The 19,005-nt window shown below is 41.3% G+C and overlaps 1 protein-coding gene across 2 annotated transcripts in view; it reads left to right on the forward strand.

Moving 5' to 3' along the window:
• The window catches only part of dbpa (D site albumin promoter binding protein a), a 32,078-nt gene extending 13,295 nt beyond the window's left edge, over positions 1-18,783 (forward strand). For both annotated transcript variants that reach the window (XM_034892980.1, XM_034892981.1), the window contains exons 4-5: positions 16,047-16,300; positions 16,473-18,783. In XM_034892980.1, the coding sequence (XP_034748871.1) occupies positions 16,047-16,300; positions 16,473-16,688 (470 nt within the window). In that variant the 3' untranslated portion in view covers positions 16,689-18,783. The remainder of the gene's footprint in view (positions 1-16,046; positions 16,301-16,472) is intronic.
• The last annotated feature ends 222 nt before the right edge of the window (positions 18,784-19,005 follow it).

Here is a 19,005-nt window from a genome sequence, read left to right on the forward strand (position 1 = left end):
ACAAAAAAATCATAAAAATGTAAAGGTTGCTTACAGCTTAAGTTCTTTGAGAATCTCTTTTGATTGATGAATTGATTGAATCGATGTCCTAATATTTACTGTATACTGTACAAACAGAAAGTAGCAAGGATCACTATCCATCTTACAGGAAAACGTTGCAGGTTTACCACGCTAAAACTGCACCATGGCCGGGGAGAAGCAATTTATTTTCTTTCCTTGCTGTTGTTCTGTAGCCTGCCAGCATGAAGTGTAGTCAAACCCGAATTAATTGATTTTTCTTTTGGCCAATTGGGAAGTAATAATCTGAGTAGTAATAGAAGTAGTGAATATGTTAGCAAACAGTCGCTATTGGTACAGCATTAGCATTAATTTGAAGTTGTGTTTCTCACAACCCGGGGGAATGCACGTTAGTTTTGATACTGGCTAACTCCTGAAGGAAGTATCTCTTTCTTTAGCTGCTTAAAGGTCCAAACACTGTGTTTTTTTAGAGCTGAAACTGAACACTGTTTCCTGTTGCTACTGGACACAGCACCAATGAGAGCCCGGAGAGTGAACCAAACAGTGAGCTGCTAAAATGCTACGGAGTTGGTAAACTATTCTCCGTGGGTTTGTCACTGCGAGCAACACCTTTCACTCTATTGATTGTCATTTGATACATTGACAATGTAAAAAAATTGATTGATTTTGATTGATTTGCTTTAAAATACTACAAAAATGGCATCAGTACGGGTGATAAGAATGACACGACATGTTTGTTTTGTGTCTGCTTGTTTCAGCGGTCCGTTCATTTTAAGTCAACCAGCCGCTGGTTCCCTGAACAGGGTCACTTCTGTGGGTCTGTTTTTATCATGTGGTGATAATCATCTTCATATTTTTGTTCTGTGTTGTGAACATTGTCTTTTCATTATGAGTCATCCACAATGAGAGAGGAGATGTGTCACTGTGAGAACGAGCTGCAGAGAAAGTTGAAGGAAAAGGAAAGTAGCAAAAAAAATTGAAAATGAGACACAGATAGAAGAGAGATGCATGAAAAGAAGCAGCAGAGCTACAGTGGAGCGAATACCGCTTCATACTGCTGCGAGGCTCTTAGTGTTTGTGAGTGTTTGTGAGTGTGTGTGTGTGTGTGTGTGTGTGTGTGTGTGTGTGTGTGTGTGTGTGTGTGTGTGTGTGTGTGTGTGTGTGTGTGTGTGTGTCCTCTTTATTTTGAATTATAAACACGTGACTGGGCTGAGCATGATGCATTCAGCCAGAAATCCCTCAGGTCGCTGGAGCTGAAGTGTTACTACAGAGCTACAGAGAGAGAGATTCAACCAGAGAATAGATGGAGAATATAAAAAAAACAGTATAATACAAATGATGTGATCCACATGTTTGGTTTGATTTGAATTTTTTAGGGCAAAATAGAGCTCAGAGGGAGAACAGGCAGCTGTGGTTTTATAAGGTTAGTTTTTTTACATTTACATCTGCGAGGATTCAAACGGAACGCAGCATAGATTAGACAGCTGTGGTGGAGCTTGACACAAATAGTCCCCAAAATAATGTTGGTTTTCTTTCTGCTTTTCCTTACCTCACAAAACCAGGATCAGGATTTTAGCGAAACTTCGCGATGTCATTCTCAGTCTTTCAAAACTCCCAATATAGCTTGTCATTGTCACCAGATTTAACATTTAATATACTTGGGTTTTGCACTGTTATCCAGAATGGTTTCAACCCATTTCACCTGGAGCTTGTTTTATCCCCACACATCCTACACACAAGAATAACTGAAAATGCTAATAAGCCTTGTCTCTCAAGAATGTGATGTATTATTAATGCTGCAGGTGGTATTTTAAGAAACCCAGATGTAAAATTTGTAAAGTCCTATTTTTTCATCAGTTTTTTTACTGATAAACAGGTGTTTAAAATCGTTGAAACGTGATCAGTATTTGTTGAGCAGTCATTTTGCTGGATGAGTCAGAAGACATCCAACATTTCCAGAACAGCTGAACATGTTTTCCCAGTATAAAAATCAGAAACCAGACTTCTCCAATCTGTCCATATGGATATTTTAGTCACTAAAGGACAGAATTTGACCAACTGCAGCCTGATCCAATCGTTCCCACTCACTAATGATGCAAAGCATGGACCCACTGAGCTTCAACCGCTGAAGCCATTTTGTCTCATTGTCTTCCTTGTCTTATTGTTTTCCTTGCTAGAGCAGTTATTTGTTTCCCCTTAAGGAAAAGTCCTTAAAGTAAAACACGAATCCGCTCATCTTGTAGTTCAAATCAGCTGTTATCAGGCTGCAGCTTGGACACTTCCAGGTCACTTCTCTCAGTAACAAACCTTCCTAGGCAGAGGCAGATTTTTAAGCCTCATATTTCCTTGAGCACACACGCATGAACTCATTGAACTACGATGTGTTGCAGAAGGAAGCATCTGCTGCACGTATTTACCCCAGCTATTACAAAGGCGGCCCTTAATGGTGATTACTTATTTCACTGTAGAACAGAGAGAACACAAGAGATGTCTGCATGTAAAAAAAAAGAAGCAACGGGCACCTGGAGAGAGAAATCCTAAATTGGAAAAAACACCCCAAAGCTAGTCAGTTGTTTCTTTTGCCCTGATCTGTCCACCAAACTGTTCGGTTTTTAAACCGTGTTGACAGTCTGACACGCGAAGAGACTGCCCGTGAAAGCAGAAGTGGGAAGTTTCAGTGGGAAGGACAGATAGAAAAACTAATATAGTGGAAAGATTTAAGATTGAAGAAGGTTTTAATAAGATTTTAGGCCTCGTTTTCAAAAAACAGTTTCAGTTTGATCATCAGAGGAATGGGTTGTCAGATATCTCTTTGCCCTCAGGTTGTCCCAGACTTTGAACAAACACAGTCACTTTGACTTTAGTTTTTATTCAATCCTGTTAAATATCTCAACATCCACAACAACATCCACTTGATTGTTTGGCACAATGTTTCACACAGTCTTCCATGGTTCCCAGAGGATGTATTGTGATGAGTGTGGCTATCCTGTGACGTTTCCTCTAGCGCCACCCTGAGGTTGACATTGGTGTTTTTTATTGAAATATCTTGACAACTATTAAATAGATTGCTGTGAATATCCGAGCACACATTCATTATTCCCAACAGGATGAATTGAACTCATTTTAAATTCCCTTTACTTTTAATCTAGTGCCTACTATCTGTTTAGTGCTAGTGTAATTACCGTTACCAACTACCATGTTAAACATACCAACATTTAGCTCAGGTGCATTATCCCAGATGGCTGTAGACTCTTCATACAACAGTATTCATGGCCACTGAGCTGCTCTTCTACATTCTTCAAAATAAATATTAATAATAATTAGGGCTGCCCATATTAGTCGATTAGTCAACTGATCGGTCATTTTGGTCTTAGTCGACTACGTTTTATTTAGTCAGTTAATGTTTTTTTTCATGCTAAATGACTTATTTTCAGGAAATGTACAAGCACATCTCTGGTAAACACAAGATTTACACTGGTCCTTCTGCATGATTCTTTGTTCTCTCATATTTACACATCTGTCTATATTAAATCAATTTATTAAGTAGTCGACAAAATCACGTGGGTTTTAGTCGACTGAGACCAAATAAATGTATTTGATCTCTTGCATTTCTTTGTTTTCACTGCTGAGAGGTAGTAGAAGTACGTAGAAAAGGTCAGCAGTCAAAATCGCTGCAGTCACTTTCTCTCGCAGACAAACAATGTGAGCACTGATTAAACCGTCCTTGGCCTTCTGAATGACATATGGTGCATGACTTCCCCGGCCTTAAACCACAGAAACCAAATACCAGCGTCTAAAAGAGGAGAGTGCAGGATGAAGCCACGTCGAGGCAGTCAGTGATTTAACATTCATGGCTGGGATTAATCCTGGAGAGGGAAGGGTTAACCAAGGCACTGACTCTGCACTCTTTACCAGTGCACAGAGAGAGAGGGAGAGAGGGAGAAAGGGAGAGGGAGAGAGCAATGCTGGAGGGGGAGAGCGACTCAAGAGCGTTTGCTTTGCACGTTTTGAAATCTCTCTCTCTCTCTCTCTCTCTCTCTCTCACTCTCTCTTTCTCGCCGTCTCTCACACGCTCGGGCCATGTGCGGCCTCCACGTCACGTGCCGCTGCAGAAAGCATCGGAGCGAGAGAGAGCCAGCATGCAAGAGAGGGAGGGGAGGAGAGGAGAGGGGCTGGGGGAGGAAAGAGAGAGAGCGTGGCAGGAGGAAAGTGCAGGGAGATAAAGAGAGAGCGAGATAAGGAACAGAAACAGTGGAGATTTCAGAAAGAATAAACACAGAGGACGAGGCAAAATAAAACCTTGAGCATGGCAGAAGTGAGCTTGCAAGAGAATTTAAATTAAATTTCAAAGCAGGTATATGTGTAGCTGTAAATATACTATTGAGCAAAGACACTGTACAAATTCACATTAACATACAATGGCAGCATGCTCCTCCCCCAAAATAAAATAGGAAAGCATTGCATCCTAGTGTGATTATTTCTAAGTACCTTTCAAAACACATTTGACCTTTTTAAAATGAGTCATACAGGACGAGCTTTTCTTTTGACCTGCTACCTTTGTGGTTATGAAAGCAGAATACACCAGCCTGCTTAAACAAACCATCGTCCTTATTTTCCAGAAATGATGTGCTAATGCCTGTCGTGTAAGGTCATGTCCAGACTCACAATAGCACTGCATGAAAAAAAACTAAAAACATAATATAATAATTGGTTTCCAGCAACGCAGTAGCTATGTTCCCATTCACACACTTTTATGCAATAAACGATTTATGCGATAAATGCTGATGGAAACGTTATTTGCCGAATAAATAATGAATTGCGATTAAGTCTGAAGTCATTTTATGGTTAAACAGACGCACGTGTACGGGTCAGAAGTGAAGCCTGCGCGCCCAATGTGCACGGCCGGGGGTGCCGGCCCAAAATGTCGCACCAACCATGCGGCGATTGTGTACAACAGCCCGACCGATAAAGGATTTTTAAGGACAATACCTATACAAATATTTGATTATTTAAAAATCTGATATGCCGGCATATTGGCAATGGACTGTAATTTTATTTTTAATAATCCAGAAACGCGTTACAAAACATAAAGTAATTTCCCTAACATTAGTTATTTGTAGTTATTTATGAGTTCTCACTAAAAATATGATGGTAATTTGTTTTATTGTCACAACAGAACAAAGGAACATAAAAATATATTAAAGGTCTGATAAATAAAATGTATAAAAAGTTAAGATATGAAACTTAAAGTCCTTTGAACAAAAACACATTAACAAAACAAAACAAAGTCAGTGTTGCCAACAGGGACGCTGTAGAGCGCCCTCTGGTGGACAGACTATGCAACACCAACGCTTATAACATGGTTGACAGTCCGGTTTTATTTTATAAATATTCATTTCTCAGGATAATTTATTTGTCATTATAAATGATTCTGATGAATGAATATTTAAATTTGTTTTTTTTAGTTTTTTTAAATCAGCCATTATAAATTCCAATACCGATATATCGGGAAATGCCCAATATCGGTCGATAAAATCGTCCCACCAATATATCGGTCAGGCTCTACTGTAGTACGATTGATAGATTGATGGCTAGCCCTTTCTGTTGACAAAGTCCCTGAGTGACTCCCGTCTATTGCGCCATACACCTGTGGCACCAGGTGCGCTCTATAGTTATGTGGCGAGATCTTATGGGCCTTATCAGATCTTATACCTTTGCATCATTCTCATTCGTATGGTATTGCACGCAGCAATTACCTGCTTCATGTAGTTCTTCTGAGACATAGGATCAGTTTCAGCAAATATGACAATAAGTTTTATAAGGCTTTCCTACTGCACCTTTAAGGTTGGGGAGATTATGATCACCGTTAGAAGAAAGCAACATCGCATGTCTAAGTCGGCAGCTTTAACCACCACCCTAAGAGGTTTTGCAGTGTTGTTACGTCACTCTGCTTAAGACTTTGCTTCTTACAGAGTTATTATTTGCACAAGAGGTTGCTTGTCGGGAAAACATGACCCTTAATGGTCTTCGAATAAACAGTATTAATACTGTTGTATGTCTAGTGGGGACGGTCTCACTCGGCACAGATCTTCTCTTTGAATTCATTATCATATTCTGATGGAAAGTCAAAAGCTTTCATTTTAACACAGCTGCACTAACGGGACCTCTTACAGGGGGTTTCCTTCATGTACTTCAAACATGTAAAGAAGCAGAAAAAGCTTTTCTGTGTGGTAGTCGTGAGTTGTTAAGGAGAGCAGTGTCAGTGTGAGTCAGTTAGAGCCTGGATTTATGCCCCACATGAACAAAATACTGATGTTCGGATGCAGTTATACAGAAAAAAGAAGCTAAATCTCCCACTATATGTCACGTCATGAGTACAGTCACAGTGTCTCACAATCTGATCTGACTATTGGCAAAGCGGGAGCGGTGATTTAAAAACACGTGCTAACATAACAGTCAGTGTGTTGACATAAGGAACAAGACTGGTGGGGTGTGTCACCTGGACTGAATTACTTTTTGTGTGCGTCCATTCTTGCACACTCATATGAACGTGCACGTGCTTGGCAGTGTGTTTGTTTGTGTGTGCAGAGGCGAGTCCGAGCCTGCTGCTGGGTGTGTACAGTTCACATGTACTGTCTGACAGTGAAACCATGGAGTGATACAAAAAACAGATGTTAAAGATTTAAACTGAGATTGAAAAAATAATAATTAAGTGATCGTTGTGTTCTTACAAAAAAGAAATAGTATTTAAAAAGCCTGGGGCAAATTCAACTCTGAGTAGTGTTTTTTCTTTTGTTGTTTGAACACTAATGAAAAGATAATGTAATTTACATTTTAGAAATGTGTCCTTTTATTACATTTTTAAAAGATGCAAGTCCCTCTATACAAACTAGCTAAAACACAATCAATAGTTTTGAAAAGATAAAGTTTTAAAGTAGTCAAACCATCGCTAATGTGAAATAGATAACTATAATAACTCTACAAAATCAAACTTAGAAATCCCAAATTACGATGCAGAAATCAGTGTTGGTGTGTGTGTGTGTGTGTCTGTGTGTGTGTGTGTGTGTGTGTGTGTGTGTGTGTGTGTGTGTGTGTGTACAGTGAACAGCCGATTAATCAACAGCTATTTTAATTTGTATCGTTTGTATTTTGCATCTTCATAAATCTATGAATATTACATATTTTACAAGTTATTTGCCATTTTTGCCTTCATAAAAGTAGATCTTAACCAAAAACATAATCAACAGATCATTCAATAATATTAATAATAATTGTTAGTTGCAGCCCCGAAGGAGTGCGTGTTCTTTGTAGACGTCTGATTAAAGGTCCAGTTGGTGTGTTTGAGAGAGGAGGAAGCCAAACATAGCTGCCGTGTTTACGTTACAGGGAGGGGAGCCCTCTTCATGTAACACACTTCCTATATCACATTCCCATCCACATGTGTATTGAATTCCCAGCCCATGTTTTTGTGTTTGGCACCAACAGCTGCTGGCAGAGCTCACAGGTTGTCTGCCTGTCTACCACTCAGAGTGGACTGAACAGGAAATTAAGCGTTCTTTATCTGATAGTAAAATAGGAAGTACAATAAGACTGCTATGGATGCTAGCTAATAACACTGCTGATGATGCTAAGACTGCTTATGTTAGTAGTAAAATAGGACTGCTATGGATGCTAGCTAATCATAATACTGCTGCTGCTAGGACTGCTCTTTTAGTAGTGATATGATACTTATGATATACTGCCCCCATGTTCATGTGCTGGATTTACTTCTTTCAGACGTGTAGCGTTAATTTCTGAAGACGCTCCAAAGGAACGCAGGATACGTGTGGCAGCCATCTTAGGTACGCAAACGCGTAGTTAAAAGCAAGTATTATGGCGCCTTAAGATTACTTTAATTAGTAATAGGGCTGTGCAATTAATCACATTTTGTAGGGAAATTTCATAGTTCAAGGTGTTTTCACTGTTGATTAAATGTTTTTGAAAAGTAAAAATAGTTGGCGATATATTTTTTTGTATATTCACTGAACTAAATTATAAATGTAACACTTTTGTTTTTGCCCCCATCTTTCATGAGCTAAATTCAAAGTTATAAGACTTTTTCTATGTACATAAAAGGCTTATTTCTCTCAAATATTGTTCACAAATCTGTCTAAATCTGGGTTAGTGAGCACTTCTCCCCTGCCGAGATAATCCATCAACCTCACAGGTGTGGCATATCAAGATGCGTGATTATTGCACAGGTGTGCCTTAGGTTGGGCACAATAAAAGGCCACTCTGAAATGTTCTGGGGGAAATTTAGGCCTTTATTTGTTGATGAGACATGAGAAGGGAGAGAGAAAGGGAATGACATGCAGCAAAGGGCGCAAGGCGGAGTCGAGCCTGCGGCCACTGCATAGAGGTGTAAAGCTCTATATATGGAAGCCTGCTCTACCAGGTGAGCTACCGAGGGCACCCGATTAATTTAATATTTCCCAACTAATTGATTTTTAATTAATCTTTGCAGCTCAAGTTGACAGTAGAGACTGCCAAGATACATGGCGTGATTACACGGCATGCACCTTAGACGACAAAGTTACTGGGACACCCAACAAAATATTTAAGAAAAGCAAAAAAGTGATACAATTTTTCTGTTGAAATATGTTTATATGTATGCACCAAACCAAAGTGGATTCCTAGTAAGTGCTACTGACCTAGCAATACATCTTTTCTGATTCTCTCACAAAAGTAGTGTTGGAATCAGTAGATGTATTGTTGCAGTAAAGCATGAAACAAAGCAACTTCAGACTGTTTAAAAGCGAATAGAGTTTTAAAGCAAACAGACTTAAAAAACCACAAAATAAATTACAATAATCACAATAGAAGCTAATTATCACTTCCATCCTTGTACAATTAGCATAATTATAACCATTGTCCCCAGTTATTGTTTCCCCTTATTACATAAGAAGAAACAGGAAAAAGGCTTAAACGGAATTCAAAGCGAAACGCTCTGTCCTGCTGAAGGGTGATGGCGAGGACGAGCTTGGGAAGCTCAGTGTATTTGGGGAGGCTTTTGTGCTTTAGTTACATCTTGAGTTTCACCCGTTTCGCCCACTTCCACTTCAGTTTTTGTTAAGATTCCTACATTTCCCAAAATGCCTTTTCCACGACCCCTCCAGAGAGCAGCAGTGGGTTTGTTGCGTTCAGCTGTTGGTTTCATGTGTAGGTGGATCAAGTGAAGGTAAAGTTAGATCAAGTATGTGATTAGTCAGGAGGAAGAGTTGCTCACCTGACTCCCCAACCTCAACCTGTCTATTTTCTGCCTCTGTGGGCGTCTCTGCCCACTACAGCTGGTTTCTCCCAGCAGGCTTTGTCAACACTGGAGCAAGTTTACAGTTTTTTCTATCAAACTCTGTTGGACCTTGAAAAGGCTTTTTCTGTAAACGTTTCCGTTCTCAAGTTGCAATACATTGCCCAAATTCATCAGTATGCTTCTGGCCGCTTTATCCGAGGATCAACGCTTCACATCCCGAGGCCAATCCTGTGATGGAGATTTTAGACGATACAGCAGCTGATTTTAAATGAAGGATTTCAACCAGGATTTTTTTGACTTGATAAGAATATGAATAAGAAATGAAGGCTCTAATTTTAAACCGTAGGGTCCTTGAAAGAGACCTTCAAAGACCTTAAAAAGTCTTGACTTTAATGCAGGAACTTTGGTGTTGCAGTTCCAGTGAGATGTTTCTGGCCTGAAAATGGTCCATTTTAAACTCAAAAGAGTTGAGTATTAGCAATCCACAAAAAAACGTTATATACAAGCACATGGGTGCACTTTGCAGACTGTAGACTGATGGACAGATGAGACAGGGCGAAGCAGAGATCGACAGGCAGAGCAACATGCAGAAAGAGAAAAACACATAATCTCAGATAAATTAATGAAAGCAGAGAGAGAATCCGAGAGTCAGCGGCTGCTTCGTCCAAATGGCTCCTGTTCACAGACAGGAAATGAAGCTGCGCTTGGCGCTTGTTTACCCGGCAGCAGCGCGATCCATGTTTTTGGATCATTTTCAACTTTATGCCCAAAATGGTTGTCATTAGGACGGGGGTTTGGCCAGACTTATCCAGGATCAACCCCGTCCAGCTGCCAGAGAGTCAGATATAGCCAGCAGCCGTTCATCTGATGGAGTCGCTGCTTTATGGACAAACAGATGGACCCGAGGATGCATAGACAGATATAGAAGAGGATATAGGGTTCATTGCATTATGCGTCGTAAACAACACATCCAAAGAAATGTGCGTAAACATATATTTGAATGTAGTGGGTGCTTCGAGGATGGATGTAGGGCTGAGGATTCACTGTTTATGGATTATTTGATCTGTAATATGCAACCGAAAATTGTCCAGCCATCAGTCCAAAACATCTTACCTGACACACCAGATGGTTTGTTAACACAGAACCATCCGAGAAGTCGTCATCGGAAACTGTTTGGCAAAGGGCAAGGCACTTTCAAAAAATACGGTACCTGGCAGGCACTTGGACAAACTATCTGTCTATCATGTCCGCTCTTGTTATTTTGCATGAATCATAAAGGCTGCCAAACACCTAAACCACGCCTATAGCAGCCAGTAGCTGTTTACCGGACGCTGATTGGTTCATTTTGCAGCTGTTTTGACACTAAGGCATCACTTGAAGAAACAGAATGTTTTTTTCGTGTGTTTACGGTATAGTATCTCCTATGTAGGAGACGCTACTCATTGCTAAGTTTTTGTCGTATGTAGGAGAAACTATCTTGTACGTACGAGTTAACAATGCCCCGAAAAACTTTTTTTCCCACTTTGCATTTCAGGGCTTCCGTAGCATCCCGTGATTCTCGCGTGGTCTCAAAATATCACAACCCTCCAGTGCCGTGTAAGATAACCAGAAATCCGAAGATGCTCAAATACATGAGATGTATCATCAGTTTTTAGGGCCACATGGGGACAGCGGAAAACAAGCTGCCAGCATAACACTGACATATCACATAATATCATAATCTCTTACCTGTTTGGCTGTTGCAAACCGCAATTTCCCCACTATGGAACGAATAAAGGTTTTTCTAATCTTATCTTATCTTAATAAAGTTGATAGATCGAAGGCGTTAGCAAACGGTTGCTTATTTACACACTCAATAGACACAGAGAAACTTTAGCATTCATTTTGGGTCTTGAAAAATAATGACTGTATCCTCCCTGTTCTTCCTCGGCCCATGCTACACCTTCCACCAAATTTTATCAAAATAGGGCTAGTTGTTTTTCCATAATCCTGCTGACAAACCAAACTGAAAACATAACCTGACGCCAAATTGTCAACCTCTGCAGAGCGACACTCTGGCTAATCAACAAAGCTTCTGTATTTGGGAATCCATTTAACTTTTGTTTATAAGCCATGGTCTGATGGGAGCTGGGAAATGTTAGCCCAAACTAACCAAATACTCAAAGGTTTCCACTCTTCGGTCTGGCCTGAAACCAATTACAGTAGGATGATGCATTCATGTCTCACTGGTGGTTATGTAAATATGAGCTCTAAGCTGGGAGAAAACAGGCTAGATGATACTAGTAGTTGTAGATAAAAGTAGTAAATGTGGTTATATTTTCCCAAAAGAAATAGGTGTCAGGTGCCTAAATACAAGTGTGTGTGTGGAAAGCTTAAGCTTAAAAAAACAGTAAGCAGAAAAATGAAGGGACGTATTAAAATAAGTACACACACTTCTTATGATTGGATGTAAACACAATCATCCGAAAAGAACAATTTAGTTTGACATGAGTTTGAACTCGAACGTCCTCACTCACAAATGTAAATACCCAGAATTTCCCACTGTGGTACCAGCACTGCTCTCTCAGTGTGTAGTCAAGTGTTTTCAGCTGGATTTTGTGGGGTGGGCAGGGGGGGGGGCATGACCGTCTGCATATACTTCCCCTGAAATGGTTGCACCCCCGGCCTGCCATTGAAACATGAGCCTGACTTCTCCGAGCCTGCAGAGGATTTGGTTGTTGTGGTATTGTGGTTGACGCGCAAAATAAAATCACTGACAGCTCAAAGCAGCAGTCAAGTAAATCAATGTCAGTCGTGCTGCTCTGACTTGACATTTCCAGGTTTAGAAAACGGTTGCACAAAGTCTCTGATGGCTGAGGACATTGCTGGGTTTCTGTGAAGAACAACGGAAAAGAATGTACGTCATTCAAGCTGAATCTTTAAAATCTGTGGTTACTGTTAGGGAGTTTGGATGGCATCTCTGCTCTCTCTGCTGGTGAAACTGTATTTACAAGTCAAAAATATGCAAACACGTCTCCTTTCTGTTTAATTCTGCTCAAGTATGTGACATCTTTCCACTACTGTTGTGGTTGATATATTGGTCGAAAGCTCTGCAGTTATTCATGATCGGTGGCTCGGAGCCAGGAGCTAAAAACATTTTTTTTAAATGATAATAAAAAAGCGTCTTACAAATGCTGCCACAATACACAATACAGTTCTGCCTGGTGCTGCATGATTGCTCAACTAACCTTTGTATTTCAGAGAGGAAACAGTTAGACAAATCAAGTTATATCAGATATAAAGACTTGTCTGATAGGCGGCTGGTGCAGAGAGACTGACTCGTTATTCTTGGTTCACTATGTTATATTCAGAAAAGAAAGGCAGTGCTAATGCAGAATAGCCACGGGGGGGAAAAGCATTACCATTTACTAACAATCATCTGAGAAGGACTTGAACAGACATCAACAACATTGTGTTCTTTTTTTCTTTAATTTCTGGTATTGTAATGTTTATTTCATTTACTTCGATAACATTGATTTTCATCACACACATGTGAAATGTCATGCCTTTAAAGCCTGCTGAAATCCAGTTGGGGGGGGGTTGGAAGAGACATTGACAGCCGCACAAGCAACTAACCCACATCATGTGTTGTCTTTCAACAAAGCATGTAAATCAGTCCCTAAAGATGTGATTTTGGATCTGATGTGGTTTCATTTCCTTGTTGTGGTTCAGATATGATCATTCTGTCTCCGTGCTACGAGCTGCTTTTTTTCCTCACGTGAATGCACCACAAAGGGTTAAACTAAATCTGTCCTGCTTGTGATAAATCCAGCATCATGTGAACCCGCTGCCCCGCTCAGAGTTCCTGGCTCCATCCTGACACCTGCTGGTGAAATAAAGCGTTTCACTGGGGCTGCTGTGGGAAACGGCCCAGCCACGATGCTGTTGGGAGAAGTGAAGGGAGAATAGGTAGAGTTACAGCATGCACTTGTTATTAAATGTGTAAGAAACTAGAAAAAGACTAGAAAAAGAGAGGAGGTGGTGGGGGGGGGAACAAAAATACTTGCATTATGCCCCACCGCCATTTTGAATTGAATTTGACCACATTATCCGCTGTCTATAGGGTAATCCTCTTTATGGTCCACTCATCTCAGTGGGCCTCATTCTTGGCTCGCTGAGAGAGAGAGAGAGAGAGAGAGAGAGAGAGAGAGAGAGAGAGAGAGAGAGAGAGAGAGAGAGAGAGAGAGAGAGAGAGAGAGAGAGAGAGAGAGAGAGAGAGAGAGAGAGAACATGTCCCTCTGCTGCAGTGGTGGATGTAACTAAGTACATTTACTCAAGTACTGTACTTAAGGACGAATTTGATGTACTAGTACTTTGCTTGAGTGTTTTTTTTCATTACAGTTACTACCTCTACTACATTCTTGAGAGAAATATTGTACTTTTTACACCACTATATTCATCTGACAGCTGTAACTAATTTACAAATTGAGATGTTTGCACACAAAACACATGTGGTTTTTAAAAGCTGTTTTATTATAAATTAAACTACCCAACAATATAACGGCCTACAAGTCCAGCTGAAATCCTTAGAAGATGAATCACGTAGTTGATTGACAGAAGAGGATTGAGTACTTTTACTTTTAATACCTTAAGTACATTTTCCTGATGATGGCTTACCTACTTTTACTAAAGTAACATTTTCAATGGAGGACTTTTACTTGAGTGTTTTTACAGTGTGTTATTAGTACTTTTTAATTAAGTGAAGGATCTGAATACAAACCCTCCTACACCCCCATTCCCTTGACCTGCGTACGACACAAAAGCCAATGAAGTTGCCTGTTGCCATTTTTAATACATTGAAATCCGCTCCTTTTCTCGCCCTGAAAACAATAAGAAATACTACTTGTACTAATGTAAATGATAAAATAATAACACTTACCATGTGCTTTACATAAAAGTATATTTCTTTATTTAAAGGTATCGCTTTGACTATTGGCATGTACTGTAGATGTCCATGTAGATGTTCTCAGGCTGATTGGACTATTTAATAATAAGATTTTTCTTTATTTGAAAGTATCAAAAAACAGGGTTGTAAAATGCAGTCTGGCCATAAGCAGGCTGGTGTACTCCACAATGACAAGAATCTCAATATTAATATAAATACGGTCAAATTAGACAGTGAAGTCTGCAAGTCGTTTTTTTGTTTTTAATAAATATAATAATGATGATGAAGAGATGTATAAATGGATGTTAAAAGCTGACTTTTCAAGCTTTTCAAAATGGTGTATTTCCATTGGCTGAAATTGAGGCGATTTACAATGAAAGCTGTTGGGATAATAGTGGAATACAATAATTAAAAAAATAACCGATTGAACAGTAAATGTACAAAGAAATTAATTTAATTAAAGGCGTTAGACTTTATTTTTACAGGCCGGTATTAGTAGTCCTTGTAGTCAGTAGTTAAATCCCCTTCCGTGATCATTTTGATGTCCCAAGTTCAAGTTTGACGCGATCAAAACTTCCATTGTGGATTGTCTTTTCATCTTTAGCGTGTTAGCCTTTAGCTCGGCTGCTGCTCTCGGACACCCTGTGGCCGTCCTCAGAGGGCAGATGGGCTCTAATCTGCAGATAAAACTAGATGATGGTGATTGAACTGCTAAATTACTAATGAAGCCAGTCCTGCTGGTCCGGTATTAATTGCATATGAACTCATCCAGTGTCTAGCTGTACCTTTGACCGTCCGCTGACCTTCAGCCTCCTGACAATCAACAGCTAAATCTCAGCATCCACATCTGGCACTGCATGTCCAGAACGTTTCTGTGAGCCCATTTATGACTTTAGGCTTTGAAAATCTTTGTCTTCCTGATGGCCGTGTCTGTAAAGACACCGTGGCAAAAAAAAAGATCAGTGTAAATTGTTTCCAAAAGAAAGTTGTTGTGACAAATGAAAAACAAGGGTAAGACAGCTGGGTTGTGGATTTATAAGTTAAAGCTAAAGTTAAAGCACCCGTTTGAACCAAACCCTGTAGCGTTTGGTCTGATAGTCCGGTTTGTTTAGGGCGATATAAAAACTCATTTGATGCGCACCAAAAATCTGTACTCTGGTCGGCTTGGAAACGGGGGTGTTGTTAAGACTTCACTCCCGTATCGCACCGTGTTTACCGAATTCCAGCGCCTTTAAAGTGCTTCTGCTTGATACATACGGTATCAGCTAGTGCGCATGCAGACACTGTGTTAAAGCACCAGTATGGCGGCCAGCGGGTGTATGTTACGCCACCTGAAGGCTGTGGGCGGAGCATCGCAGACACCGTTGGGTTAGTCTATGTCCACGACGTTCCAGGATTGTTCCGTTGACGGAAATTAAGCCAGATTTTGCTCTTTTCTGCAGGATGTCCATTACTTTCTGCTCTCTCTCTAGACTATCTGTCCAATCTGAGTTTTCTGTTCCAGGACCAAAACATGTTTTGAACGTACACATGTTCCACCAAAACAAGTTCCTTCCTGATTTTGCCGTGGCACCTACGATGAAGATTGTGATTGGTTAAAATAAATGCCAATAAACCAGAGCACGCTGTTCTCCCAACCCTGGATTCTGTGTGGACTAGCCAGACCCTCCTTCACAGCGCTGTAGATGAAGGTCTGGCAGTGCCAGTATAACAAGCTAATTCATTTTCTCTCTCTCTCTCTCTCTCTCTCTCTCTCTCTCTCTCTCTCTCTCTCTCTCTCTCTCTCTCTCTCTCTCTCTCTCTCTCTCTCTCTAGGGGGACGGGCGGTGCCTCAGGACCAGTCACCCACTTCAACCTGCCCTCCGGGACCCTCTGGACCTCCTGCGGCCGTCAATGGCACCAGCGACGTCATGGTGAACTTTGACCCCGACCCAGCGGACCTGGCGCTGTCCAGCGTGCCGGGCCAGGAGGCGTTTGACCCACGGCGGCACCGCTTCTCCGACGAGGAGCTGAAACCTCAGCCGATGATCAAGAAGGCCCGCAAGATGCTGGTCCCCAATGAGCAGAAGGTACTACATCTCCCACAATTCTTGGCTGTCCTAGTAAATTCTTGTGTTTTTGTGTTCTGAAGTTGCATCCTGGCCCTTATAACCTATGCGCTCTTCTTTTTTTTTTTGCTCTCCTCCTGCCCTGCCTTCCTCCCCCAAACATCACAACACACCAAACTGCCGCCGGTGACAGGACGACAAGTACTGGAGCCGGCGTGTCAAAAACAACGAGGCGGCGAAGCGCTCGCGGGACGCCCGGCGACTGAAGGAGAACCAGATCTCTGTGCGCGCCGCCTTCTTGGAGCGGGAGAACGCCGCCCTTCGCCAGGAGGTGGCCGACATGAGGAAAGAGCTGGGCCGCTGCAGGAACATCCTCAACAAGTACGAGAGTCGACACGGAGACTTGTGAGGCGGCGGCGGAGGAGGAGGAGGAGGAGGAGGAGGAGGAGGAGAAAGAAGAAGACGCGAGAGGAAGGGGCGGGAGGGAAGGAGGAAATGAGGAAAAAGGGTACAAGGCAAACCCACCAACAGCAGCACTTTAGTTGAAGTGGCGAGGGGGGGGAGGCCGGCGTAGATCTGCACCAAGCAATGTGCGACACCGGGCGCAAACACAAAAAGTGCATGCAGGCTTCAGGATGTCACGACAGGAAAGCACAGCGACGCCATGTTTTCCAGTTTGACTCTCTTCGTACATGCTGCTTCGCTGAAGTCCACACAACGTGCTGCGTCTCCGTGCGTCACCTCGGCAGCTTACGTCACCCTCGGTGCTGTGCTTACGCCGGGTGTCGCGCGGCATTTCTGCAGGTAGTGCGTTCCGGCCGCCGCTCCGGCCAGTTCAAACAGGGTGTTGAATTCACATTATGCCAGTGAAATCTCACTTTTTAAGCTCAAGGCACGGATACAAGCCAGGAGAGGTCAGATGTGTAATTTTTTTCTATAAATAGGACAAAAGAAACATGTATATTTTTGAAGTGGGCAGGAAGGCAAGACCAGTCCAGCGAAGAGGAAGAGGAGGAGGAGGAAGAGGAGCAGGAGGTGTAGGGTTTTCGTCCATAACGCAAAGAGATTTTGACATAGGATTACTGTATATTTTTCTATTAGCAAAGATAGTCCGGAGGAGGCTTTTGGAGATAATCTTTTGTATATTTTATATATGGGGCAGGGAGGGGCTCTTAGCTGGACAGTCACGGGGCCACACAAAACGCTTTTCCTCCCAGCTGTTTATCGCTAAACAACAGATAATCTATTTTCAATTTCACTGAGCTGGTTAGTTGGAGGTGGAGGCGTTACAGAGAATGTATCACGGTTGAATCAGGTATCTTACACGGGGCGAGACAAGCCGGTGTATCTTAGTAACGATTGTTTTGGGATCGTGGCAAAGGGGGGAGAGGCGTTAGAAGGAAGACGGTGAAACAAAACTTGTATAGTTTTAAGACATTTTTGTGTTTGTTTACTTTGTGACCTCGTTCAAGCACTTGATTTGTTGTCTTCTATTTGATTCTGTGTCTGACTTTGAAACGATTGCAGGTCTTTTAATTATTTTGAACATGAAGGAGAAAAAAGAGAGACGAAAACAGGAAGTAATCAGCCATCAAAACAGCTGGATGTGAGCAGATGTTTGAAAATAAATAAGGTGGAGAATTTTGCTGGCGGGGTTTGCATTTAGTTTGGTGGACGTGTCTGGCTCGCACACACACACACACACACATGCACACGCACACACACATACTGTACTCACAGTGACAATTTGTCAATAGTGACACAACAAGGTTGCAGTCTTTCTCTCTCTGTTTACTCCTCAGTTTGTCCAGGACGTGCAAAAATGAAATACTAACTGGTTTAGGGTTGATTTGCCCAGATTGAACAGTGACTGAAACATTCAGCATGCGGACACACAACCAACACTCGGACACACTGTCCTCACCCAGGTTTGAACCCTTATTGTTGTTGTTGATGTTGTTATGGACTTCTATGGTGCTGATCTGATCTGATCCTCCACCACACACACATGCACACACACGCACACACACACACACGCACACACATGCAAACACTTCCACCACCTTAAACACAGTACTGAACTGCCTATACCCTTTCTTTGTCTTTTATTCCTTCTTTTTAGTTTATTTTTTTTCTTCTTTTGTTGCATATTGTATCGATAAATCATATATAGATTTACACACAAACACTTGTCTATACCTCTCCTTCAAACTTTACCCAATGAGAAACGAGAAATGCACCCTACTGCTACTGTACCATACAACTATTGAATAATAAACTATTCTCTCACTATATATATACATATACATATATGTATGTATATGTATGTATATATATGTAAATGTATATTATATATGCTTGAATTATGTGATTATAGTTGTAATATACATAATTGAATATTGAATATATTACCGAAAATCCCGTTGAAATCATGTCAGTTTTTTCTCAGGTGTTTTTGTCTGAGGTATTAAATACACATTAAAAAAAAAACACACAAAAAAGTCTTTGATTGGATCAAAAAGGTGTTGTTTGTTTGTTTTTTTTTGGGGGGGGGGGGGGGGGGGATTGATATTTTATTTTTCATGTTACAAAGCCTTTCCCAGCTGTTGGGTTTTGTTGTTATGGTTCTGTTGTACCCAGTTTATTACTAATTAGGACAGATACCTTTCTCCTCAGACCCACTGACCGGTCGCTAAGTCCCGCCCAACACAGTTACTGGTTACTGT

The sequence above is a fragment of the Etheostoma cragini genome, chromosome 14, assembly GCF_013103735.1.
Source record: "Etheostoma cragini isolate CJK2018 chromosome 14, CSU_Ecrag_1.0, whole genome shotgun sequence".
NCBI classification, from domain to species: domain Eukaryota; kingdom Metazoa; phylum Chordata; class Actinopteri; order Perciformes; family Percidae; genus Etheostoma; species Etheostoma cragini.